The 12,105-nt window shown below is 37.9% G+C and overlaps 1 protein-coding gene across 2 annotated transcripts in view; it reads left to right on the top strand.

The window, feature by feature from the left end:
- Positions 1 to 1,855: 1,855 nt before the first annotated feature.
- upf3a (UPF3A regulator of nonsense mediated mRNA decay) overlaps positions 1,856 to 12,105 on the top strand; it is a 30,419-nt gene continuing 20,169 nt past the window's right edge. For both annotated transcript variants that reach the window (XM_061879736.1, XM_061879737.1), the window contains exons 1-2: positions 1,856 to 2,037; positions 10,134 to 10,240. In XM_061879736.1, the coding sequence (XP_061735720.1) occupies positions 1,906 to 2,037; positions 10,134 to 10,240 (239 nt within the window). In that variant the 5' untranslated portion in view covers positions 1,856 to 1,905. The remainder of the gene's footprint in view (positions 2,038 to 10,133; positions 10,241 to 12,105) is intronic.

Here is a 12,105-nt window from a genome sequence, read left to right as displayed (position 1 = left end):
TGATTATTAGTAAGGAAAAAAAAAAAAATATATATATATACAGTGGGGCAAAAAAGTATTTAGTCAGCCACCGATTGTGCAAGTTCTCCCACTTAAAATGATGACAGAGGTCTGTAATTTTCATCATAGGTACACTTCAACTGTGAGAGACAGAATGTGAAAAAAAATCCAGGAATTCACATTGTAGGAATTTTAAAGAATATATTTATAAATTATGGTGGAAAATAAGTATTTGGTCAGCCATTCAAATCTCTCCGATGGAAGTAGGTTTTGGCTCAAAATCTCACGATACATGGCCCCATTCCTTCTTTCCTTAACACGGATCAATCGTCCTGTCCCCTTAGCAGAAAAAACAGCCCCAAAGCATGATGTTTCCACCCCCATGCTTCACAGTAGTTAAGGTGTTTCTTGGGAAGCAACTCAGTATTCTTCTTCCTCCAAACACGACGAGTTGAGTTTATACCAAAAAGTTCTATTTTGGTTTCATCTGACCACATGACATTCTCCCAATCCTCTGCTGTATCATCCATGTATCCATTTAGGTATAAACTCAACTCGTCGTGTTTGGTGGAAGAAGAATACTGAGTTGCATCCCAAGAACACCAAACCTACTGTGAAGCATGGTGGTGGAAACATCATACTTTGGGGCTGTTTTTCTGCTAAGGTGACAGGACGATTGATCCGTGTTAAGGAAAGAATGAATGGGGCCATGTATCGTGAGATTTTGAGCCAAAACCTCCTTCCATCAGTGAGAGCTTTGAATGGTTGACCAAATACTTATTTTCCACCATAATTTACAAATAAATTATTTGAAATTCCTACAATGTGAATTCCTTGATTTTTTTTTTTTCACATTCTGTCCCTCAAAGTTGAAGTGCACCTAAGTTGAAAATTAGACTTCTGTCATTATTTTTAGTGGGAGAACTTACACAATCTGTGGCTGACTAAATACTTTTTTGCCCCACTGTATGTATATATATATATATATATATATATATATATATATATATATATCTCCATCCATCCATTTTCTACCGCTTATATATATATATGAATTATAAATGCTTTTGTAGGGGTGCAAACAAATTCCAATATGTACAAATATTTTTAAATAGCATATTTGTTTTTAAATATTCATTTTAATCTTAAATTTGCATTTGTACAAATATGAATAACATCCAAAAATATACTTTTTAAATAAAGTATGTTTTTTAATATTTAAAAATGTTCAATACAAACGTTTTTGTAAGTAACGTGAAAGCTGCGAAACCCATAAGAACAGGGTTTGGTTCACCCATAATTACAAATTATTATTTAAAAAAAGTTTAAATCTATGTTGTTTTTTAATTGAGCACATATACAATGTACAAACACATTGTCAATTTCAATACAATATTATTCTAAATATTACCCGTTTGAAGAATTTACATAGCAATATAAAACAAATCAAATATAATACGCATGAATCCTCATATAAACAAAACCAGTCAAAGTAAATACAAATTAGATTAAAATAAAAAGCATACAAATACATAAAAATTGCACTTATTTAAACAATTTTAAATTACTCCAGTAAACATAATTTGAAGGCTCTTCTAGTTAATACCATCTTCCAAGATTTCAATAATAACTTGACATTATTCAACCAATGTGAGATTTTGGGTATGATTATAAGAAAGCCATTTTTGTGACAAACAGTGATATTAGTAATCATTTTCTAGTTTGCTGTCTTTGATCATAAAAACAGTAATAGATGAATGTTTCAACTTGTTTTTTTATATAAGTGTTCCCGTCACAAAGCAACCAATTTAAATACGCGTTTTTAAAACGAACGAGATTTACCTCATCTCGCGAGAACACAGCAAAGGCAGACGCAGGGGAAAACAAGTGAAGAAATGGATCGAGATGAGGTCCGAAAAAGACCAAACGACGGCGAGCAAGGACAAGGGCGTCGTTGAGATCAAGTTCAGGGACAATTCAGGGGAGCTGGACAACATTCCCAAGCAGAAGGAAGAAAAGAAGGAGGTTTTTACGAAGGTACGACGAAAGCTCCCTTCTCTGTTATTGTTTATGTGGCGTGTTGGGGAAAAACAAACATGGCGGGAAGCATTCAGCACCACGGACAGAGCCTCGCTTCCAGAAACGTCTATTTTCACCCGAATTTACCTTATTTAATATTTCTTTTTGGGCTATATTGGCACCTAAATATTTGAGAAAGTATACGAATGCGTTTAACAGTTATCTTTTGCGGACACTTCATTAGGTACATCCTTGCATTCCAATACAAATAAATGATAAATAAATAAATGGGTTGTACTTGTATAGCTTTGTATTTACAGTAAAAGTGTCATCTTGTCGCATCAGTCTTGTACATATTAGTCTTTAATTACTAGTTTATATTTTTAGTTAATTGTTCATATTTAATGTTTACTTTGTACAAAGAGAGCGCGGTCTACTGAAGTTAAATTCCATGTGTGTTAAACACAACTGCGGCGGTTTAGCTCGGTTGGTAGAGTGGCCGTGCCAGCAACTTGAGGGTTGCAGGTTCGATTCCCGCTTCCGCCATCCTAATCACTGCTGTTGTGTCCTTGGGCAAGACACTTTACCCCCCTGCTTCCAGTGCCACCCACAGTGGTTTGAATGTAACTTAGATATTGGGTTTCACTATGTAAAGCGCTTTGGGTCACTAGAGAAAAAGCGCTATATAAATATAATTCACTTCACTTCACAACGGGACAAAAAAGCTGATTCTCATTCACTTTATTATTTTTGGTAACAAAAACCTGAAACAGCAATGTGCAAAAATAATTGGTAGTGCAAGAAAAACAATAAAGTGCAACAATACAATCACTTAAATATATATAAAAAGGAATAACTTCAATTGTACAAAAAACAACATAATTAAATTAAATATCAAGCAAATACTTAAATAATATTAATGAACAGAGTTACCAGAAACAAGGTAACATAACGGTTTCTAAACATATATAAAGTTACTACATATCAAAACTATGTAAATGTACATAACGATGTGCAAAAATTTGGGGAGGGGGGGGGGGGGGCAAAATAAACTACCTTAATACAGTTTTGTTCCTCTGTTCTTCACCACCCACACCACTCCACCCACTCCTAAAACCTGTGCTTCCTGGCTTTTCTGGAGGCACAGTCCTTTATGACATCACTGTAAGAAATCTGATGGCCGACTTTGTTATTAATACTAATCACTGCCAGTCCACTCAGTCTTTCTTGAGCCATGGAAGATCTCAAGTAGTTTTTTATTAATTTGAGCTTGGAAAAGCTCCGCTCTGCAGATGCAACAGTCACAGGAAGAGTGAAGGGAACAGGTCACATAAATGAATCAACTCAAAGTTCAGCTTATTATTACACAAATACAAAAACGTTAGCATGAATATTTCACGGCCAGTTAAAAGATAAATTACACGCGTTTTTAAACTAGCTAGCTAATTTGCTAATTACAGCTACAAATCTCTTTGATAAACTTTTTTATTACCAAGTCATGCAAACATACTTTTATCATGGCATTTTTTCTCCTCTTCCACTTTCTTCTTCTTTCTTTTTTCTGCAACTGAAGGATATGTTCTTTTTTGTGACATTGTTTTCCCTCTATCTGCGCTTTTGATGCCTAGTGCGCACTGGCATTGCACGGCAGGCGGCAAACGTCACAGGTGCAGCAGAGCCAGGTACAATCACTACGCCTAGATCAGCAGCAGCACTCTGTTGACCTAAAATTGTGTTTTTGTACAATAATATATCTTTGATCATTTAGAAATCATCAGTCAGACTTGTACATGCAAAAAATAAGATTTATTTTTTTTAAATTGATTTTGGGGACCCCTTGTTGGCCCGCCAGTGGTTCTCAAACTTTTTTCAGTGATGTACCCCCTGTGAACAATTTTTTAATTCAAGTACCCCCTAATCAGAGCAAAGCATTTTTGGTTGAAAAAAAGAGATAAAGAAGTAAAATACAGCACTATGTCATCAGTTTCTGATTTATGAAATTGTATAACAGTGCAAAATATTGCTCATTTGTAGTGGTCTTTCTTGAACTATTTGAAAAAAAAGATATAAAAATAACTAAAAACGTGTTGAAAAATAAACAAGTGATTCAATTATAAATAAAGATTTCTACACATAGAAATAATCATCAACTTAAAGTGCCCTCTTTGGGGATTGTAATAGAGATCCATCTGGATTCATCAAACTAATTCTAAACATTTCTTCACAAAAAAATAAATCTTTAACATTAATATTTATGGAACATGTCCACAAAAAATCTAGCTGTCAACACTGAATATTGCATTGTTGCATTTATTTTCACAGTTTATGAACTTACATTCATATTTTGTTGAAGTATTATTCAATAAATATATTTATAAAGGATTTTTGAAATGTTGCTATTTTTAGAATTAAAAAAAAATAATCTCACGTACCCCTTGGCATACCTTCAAGTACCCCCAGGGGTACACGTACCCCCATTTGAGAACCACTGCCCTAAGCAAGCGCTTAGTTCGCTTATGCCTTGGGCCGGCTCTGCTGTCGCTAAGAGTAACGCGCTAAATCACACTGGTAGCTTATTATAGTACTATATTTTATTCTAAGTATGGTTGCCAACATATTCATCAACATTTTACCAAAAAGTATGAAACAAATGAGCATGAGTAACTTTCATTAAATGTATTTTATTACATGTGCTTGGTGTGCCTAATAAAGTGGCCTTTATTAACCTTGGCACATTTAGGGAAAATCACAGTGGATTTTTAAATTTAATTAAATTATAAACAACAATATTGCACATTAATGAATACGTTTTCTATGGAGGGTTTTATGATGTGTTTAATTCGAACAAGTATGCTAACAGTTACTGAATTTAAACTAATTAAAGGTACGGCGTGGCGAAGTTGGTGGAGTGGCTGTGCCAGCAATCTGAGGGTTATTGGTTCAATCCCCACCTTCTACCATCCTAGTCACGTCCGTTGTGTCCTTGGGCAAGACACTTCACCCTTGCTCCTGATGGGTCCTGGTGAGCGCTTTGCATGGCAGCTCCCGCCGTCAGTGCGTGAATGTGTGTGTGAATGGGCGCATGTGGAAATACTGTCAAAGCGCTTTGAGCTCCTTAAAAAGGGGTAGAAAAGCGCTATACAAGTACAACCAATTTACCATTTAATTAAGACAATGCAGTTGGGATTGGCTGTAATCTTGTGTTCCCAATCAAATGAATCAATCAATCAATCAAAGTTTATCTATACAGCCCTAAATCACAAGTGTCGCAAAGGGCTGAATAAGCCACAACAACATCCTCGGCTCAGATCCCAAATCAGGGCAAAACTCAACCCAATTGGCTACAATGATAAACCTTGGAGGGGACCGCAGATGAGGGACCGCCCCGCCCCCTGGGTGACCAGTGCAATGGACGTCAGGTGGATTTAGTTAATAGTGTGAGAGTCCAGTCCACAGTGGATCTAACATAATATTGTGAGAGTCCAGTTCATAGTGGGGCCAGCAGGGGATCATCTTGAGTGGAGAAAAGTCAGCAGTGCAGAGACATCCCCAACTGATAGACAGATGAGTGACTTTAAACAGCTAGCGTCATCTGATAACTTCTCCATGCAGGAGAGGGGGGCAGAGCAAGAGAAAGGCGGCAGATCAACTGGTCTAAAAGTGGGGTCTATTTAAAGGCTAGTGTATACAAATGAGTTTTAAGTTGGGACTTAAATGCTTCTACTAAGGTAGCATGTCTATGTGTTACTGGGAGGGCATTCCAGAGTACTGGAGCCCGAATAAAAAACGCTCTATAGCCCGCAGACTATTTTTGGGCTCTGGGAATCACTAATAAGGTGAAGTTCTTTGAACGCAGATTTCTTGCCGGGACATATGGTACAATAGTCAACAGTCAGAATTCAAACTCTAACCCCCCCCCCCCTCATTCTGCGCACCTTGCTGATAGTCCCCCCCTCGTCTCCTCTCTGGAAGTGCTCGAAATCGCACACAATAGCATGGCACGGCATGGCGTAGCGGGTAGAGCGGCCGTGCCAGAAATCTGAGGGTTGCAGGTTCGCTCCCCGCCTCTTGACATCCAAATTGCTGCTATTCTGTCCTTCAGCAGGACACTTCACCCTTGCCCCCAGTGCTGCTCACACTGGTGAATGAATGAATGATAAATGATGGGGTGGTGGTGGAAGAATGAATGATGGGTTCTCGCTTCTCTTTGAATTTATTGAAACTTTTATTTGTAGATTGCACAGTACAGTACATATTCCGTACAATTGACAACTAAATGGTAACACCCAAATAAGTTTTTCAACTTGTTTAAGTTGGGGTCCACGTAAATTAATTCATAGTAAAGCGCTTTGAGTGTCTAGAAAAGCGCTATATAAATCCAACCCTTTGGGATTATTATTATTATTATTATTATTATTGTTATTGTTATTATTATTATTACAAACCCCGTTTCCATATGAGTTGGGAAATTGTGTTGGATGTAAATATTAACGGAATAGAATGATTTGCAAATCCTTTTCAACCCATATTCAATTGAATGCACTACAAAGACAAGATATTTGATGTTCAAACTCATAAACTTTTTTTTTTTGCAAATTATTTTTAACTTAGAATTTCATGGCTGCAACACGTGCCAAAGTAGTTGGGAAAGGGCATGTGCACCACTGTGTTACATCACCTTTTCTTTTAACAACACTCAATAAACGTTTGGGAACTGAGGAAACTAATTGTTGAAGCTTTGAAAGTGGAATTCTTTCCCATTCTTGTTTTATGTAGAGCTTCAGTCGTTCAAAAGTCCAGTGTCTCCACTGTCGTATTTTGCACTTCGTAATGCGCCACACATTTTCGATGGGAGACAGGTCTGGACTGCAGGCAGGCCAGGAAAGTACCCGCACTCTTTTTTTACAAAGCCACGCTGTTGTAACATGTGCTGAATGTGGCTTGGTCTTGTCTTGCTAAAATAAGCTGGGGCGTCCATGAAAAAGACGGTGCTTAGATGGCAGCATATGTTGTTCCAAAACCTGTATGTACCTTTTAGCATTAATGGTTCCTTCACAGATGTGTAAGTTACCCATGCCTTGGGCATTAATGCACCCCCATACCATAACAGATGCTCGCTTTTGAACTTTGTGTCGATAACAGTCTGGATGGTTCGCTTCCCCATTGGTCCGGATGACACAATGTCGAATATTTCCAAAAACTATTTGAAATGTGGACTCGTCAGACCACAGAACACTTTTCCACTTTGCATCAGTCCATCTTAGATGATCTTGGGCCCAGAGAAGCTTGCGTCTTTTCTGGATGTTGTTGATAAATGGCTTCTGCTTTGCATAGTAGAGCTTTAACTTGCACTTACAGATGTAGCCACGAACTGTATTTAGTGACAGTGGTTTTATGTAGTGTTCCTGAGCCCATGTGGTGATATCCTTTAGAGATTGATGTCTGTTTTTGATACAGTGCCGTCCGAGGGATCGAAGGTCACCGTCATGCAATGTTGGTTTCCGGCCATGCCGCCTACGTGGAGTGATTTCTCTCTGAACCTTTTGATGATATGGATCGTAGATGTTGAAATCCCTAAATTTTTTGCAATTGCACTTTGAGAAACGTTGTTCTTAAACTGTTTGACTATTTGCTCACACAGTTGTGGACAAAGGGGTCTTGTGAAAGACTTAACATTTCATGGTAGCTGTTTTTATACCCAATCATGGCACCCACCTGTTCCCAATTAGCCTGCACACCTGTGGGATGTTCCAAATAAGCGTTTGATGGGCATTCCTCAACTTTAGCAGTATTTATTGCCACCTTTCCCAACTTCTTTGTCACGTGTTGCTAGCATCAAATTCTAAAGTTAATGATTATTTGCAACAACAACAAAAAAAAGTTTATTAATTTGAACATCCAATATGTTCTCTTTGTAGCATATTCAACTGAATGTGGGTTTAAAATTATTTGCAAATCATTGTATTCCGTTTATATTTACATCTAACACAATTTCCCAACTCATATGGAAACAGGGTTTGTATTATCATGTGGACGCGCATAGGTTGTTGACAGTCTGAAGTTGCATCGAAGTATCCCCTCGTTCGTATTTTGCTGCAGACTATCGGTGAAACATGTCGCCCCGTAAAAGGATACACACAAAATATAGGAAAATGAAACATTAGAGGAAAAACTGTCAAGCCAGAGGTTGTTGTGATTTTCAGGATGCAGACGGAACGAGGTAGCAGTGTAAGGTAAAAAAAGGGGTATTTATTTTTTAAAAAGCAAGAGCGACGGGAAAGTGCTCTGCCCGGACAGACTATGGAGGAAAAAAAAACAAACTGCTGATATCCAGCAAAAAACTCTCACAGGAATTGTGGAGCAGATGGCATTCACAAAGTTTGAGCGTACGCGAGCTTGGAATCAAAGGATGGTCAGCAGGAACCAGTACAAACAGAGAATAGATCACATCATAAAAACCAGTGAGCTGCCAAAATAAAAGCACAGGACAGGAACTAAGACAAAACACCATAGAACACTAACAAAACTGTGACCTAAACAGCCACTTGAGCGTCCAGAGATAGTACGTACAAGACTAGCCCCCAATGTCTTCCATCTTGAATACGGCGGCCCAATATTTAATTGAGTTTTGTCTCGTATTTGGCTATTTAGACGTACGCTGTCTTTTTTTTTGTTCCTCTTCCTATTTCTGTTTTTTTAGCAGCACATGCTATAACAGCAAGCGCAGGTACTATGATATTTCCAGGTGGGTCTGTGGCAGCCTTGCTTCACTGCAAACAAGTTCCCACAGTGCAAGCACTTCACTATAACTTAGACTTAGACTTTCTTTTATTGTCAATCAAATTTGAACTTTACAGTACAAATAAGAACATTAGTTCGTTGTAGTGCATAAATCACCGCAGCCAACGAGGAGTCTCCTTTGTGGGATGTGCTCACCCCTTCTTTTTCTAAATACTGTAGAGGGGTTTACCGCTATGAGGACAAATTATTTTGTCTTTCTATGTTTTATTTACTAAAATACTTAACTATAAGGCACATATAGTACGATTCTTTTTAGAAATAATTGCTGTTACGATATACTGTATGATGCTGATATGATTTTTTTTTTTTATAAGTTATTAGTTAAAGAATAAAACTTGGGTACCCCGAGCTTTAATAAATGTCTTGAGTGCAAAACATTTTCAGAAGAAGAAATATATTATGTTGGTTTCCATCTTTGGTCCTGTCCGCATTCTTCTCAACACGCAACTTCAACACTTGCCGGTAACACTCTCTAGTTAGACGCATCACATAGTCGCACACCACGTATTCTGTTTAATTACTCACGTCATATGAACACGCCTAAGGCTAAACGACGTCCCTGCCTCAGTGCGGTCTTCTTCTCCCCCGTAACATTACAAAAATACAATTATTAGTAAGTACTAAAAAGAAAACCCTGGGAACGCCTTCGGATCCCCTGGGAAGAGCTAGACAAAGTGGCTGGGGAGAGGGAAATCTGGGCTTCCCTGCGTAGGCTGCTGTCCCCGCGACCCGACCGCGGATAAGCGGAAGAAGATGGATGGATGGCTGGATAAAAATGTTCACAGATAAGCCATGTAGCAGGTAAAAGACACACCTGTTAAAGAAAAAAAAGAAATTGTAGCAATTTGTTACAAAATTCAGTCATTTTACTTGCACTCGTTGAAGTTAGACGGGTGGTCCTAACTCTGCTAATATTTGGCATCAAGCCAAGTATCTACATCTTATGTATCTACATGTTTTGTATCTAAATGAGCAGAACAGCGGAGCTATTACTTATGAGAGTAGCGTACAGCATGTGTGTTTCCGAGAATGTCAATATGTTGGCTCAGTGAGTGAATAGGCGAGTACAGAGAGAGAGGAGCGCGCACACTGCGCAGTAAAGTGATGAACGGGTCCAGTTTTGTCTTGCAAAATTAATAATAAAGCAACCAGATTGTCACAAATAAGCGGCCTCGAGTTTGACCGGAAAGCGGATCTTAGCAGACCCATTGCGAGGTAAAGTAAAACTGAAGGGAAGGTCTCCCCTGCGCTCCTCTACTATGGTCATGTATCTTCTGTAATCAATGCAGAGTACTAACACTTACTGATTGCAGGTGGTCATTCGAAGACTCCCCCCTCACCTTTCCAAGGAGCAGCTAGAAGAACAACTCAGCCCACTGCCGTCCTACGACTACTTTGAGTTCTTCCCAGCCGATCAGAGGTATTTTTCTCATCTTTTGTACAATAACAACCTTCCTACCACCTCCAAAAACATGCACCTGGGGATAGGCTGATCGGCAACACTAAATCGTCTCTAGTGTGTTAATGTAAGTGTGAATGTAGTCTGTCTAACTCTGTTGGCCCTACGATGAGGTGTACCCCGCCTTCCGCCCGATTGTAGCTGAGATGGGCCCCAGCGCCCCCCGCGACCCCAAACGAATAGGCGGTAGAAAATATATATATATATATATATACATATATACATATACATATATATATATATATATATATATATATGTATATATATATATATATATATATATATATATATATATATATATATATATATATATATGCTCGATACCGTGGTAGAGCGCAATATATATGTGTGGGGAAAAATCACAAGACTACTTCCTCTCTACAGAACTGTTTCATGAGGGGTTCCCTCAATCTCCTGATGATTGAGGGAACCCCTCATGAAACAGTTCTGTAGAGAGGAAGTAGTCTTGTGTTTTTCCCCCACACATTCATATATATACCGTATTTCCTTGAATTGCCACCGGTGCGCTAATTAATTTAAAACCTCTTCTCACTCCTGCGCTTACCAAAGGCATTCAGTAAAAGTAAGCATGCGCTAATTATTTTAAAACCACTTCTCACTGTGGCACTTACCAAAGGTATGCAGTAAAAATTTGAGTGTGATGTAAGCTTAAATCCTAGTGATTAGCTCTTAATCTTCTTCCCTTTATGCGATTTCAAATTACCAGTATTGAAATCAGCCTCCTCCATTTTGAAAATGATGACAGGGGAGGTGTCACGAGTTTGACCAGGCAGTAATGCTAAGCATGCGCTAATTATTTTGGGAAGCCAGTTTGACCCGGCAGTAATTCAAGGCAGGTCCATACTATATGCCCTGCGGCAATTCAAGGAAATACGATATATATATATATATATATATTAGGGGTGTGGGAAAAAATTGATTCGAATACGAATCGAATCGAATACGTTGTGCGATTCAGAATTGATTCTCATTTTAAAAAAATAGATTTTTTTATTTTTGATTTATTTTATATATATATATATATATATATATATATATATATATATATATATATATATATATATATATATATCAGGGCTGCCAATCTTTGGGTGTCCCACGATTCGATTCAATATCGATTATTGAGGTCACGATTCGATAATAAATCAATTTTTTCGATTCGATTCTTTATTCAAAAACCATATTTAAATAATATATATATATATACAGTATATGTGTATAAATATATTTATATATATATATTATATAAATATATTTATAATAGGGGTGTAACGGTACACAAAAATTTCGGTTCGGTACGTACCTCGGTTTAGAGGTCACGGTTCGGTTCATTTTCGGTACAGTAAGAAAACAACATAATATAAATTTTTTGGGTTATTTATTTACCAAATTTGTAAACAATGGCTTTATCCTTGTCACGTGGGGGTCGCATTTTAATGCGGGATCGTTCCTCCAACGCAAACATAGACACTCCGGACAACAACTAAAAGGTAAGAATGATTTAATAACAAAACACTGGTACAAAAACAGACGAAAAGAAAACGCGTGGCGAAAGCACAGAAGCTAATGCTAACACTAGCACAGGATCAGGTAACAAGAAATCTAGAATTACCAACGAAACAGTTGCATACCGCAAACAAGGGACCAAGACCGACTGACGGGACAAGGCAGGCTTAAATAAGGAAGTAATTAACAAAAACAGGTGTGCGTCTGGAACCCTCAGCAGGTGAAATTAATATGTTGCCATGGTGACCAAACTGACTCACAAAAAAGGTACACAAACAACAAAGGGAGTCCAAACTAAC

Source organism: Nerophis ophidion, linkage group LG19 (genome assembly GCF_033978795.1).
Source record: "Nerophis ophidion isolate RoL-2023_Sa linkage group LG19, RoL_Noph_v1.0, whole genome shotgun sequence".
NCBI lineage: Eukaryota > Metazoa > Chordata > Actinopteri > Syngnathiformes > Syngnathidae > Nerophis > Nerophis ophidion.
Note: the sequence above shows the minus strand (reverse complement) of the source record. Positions and strands in the feature narration are given on the sequence as shown.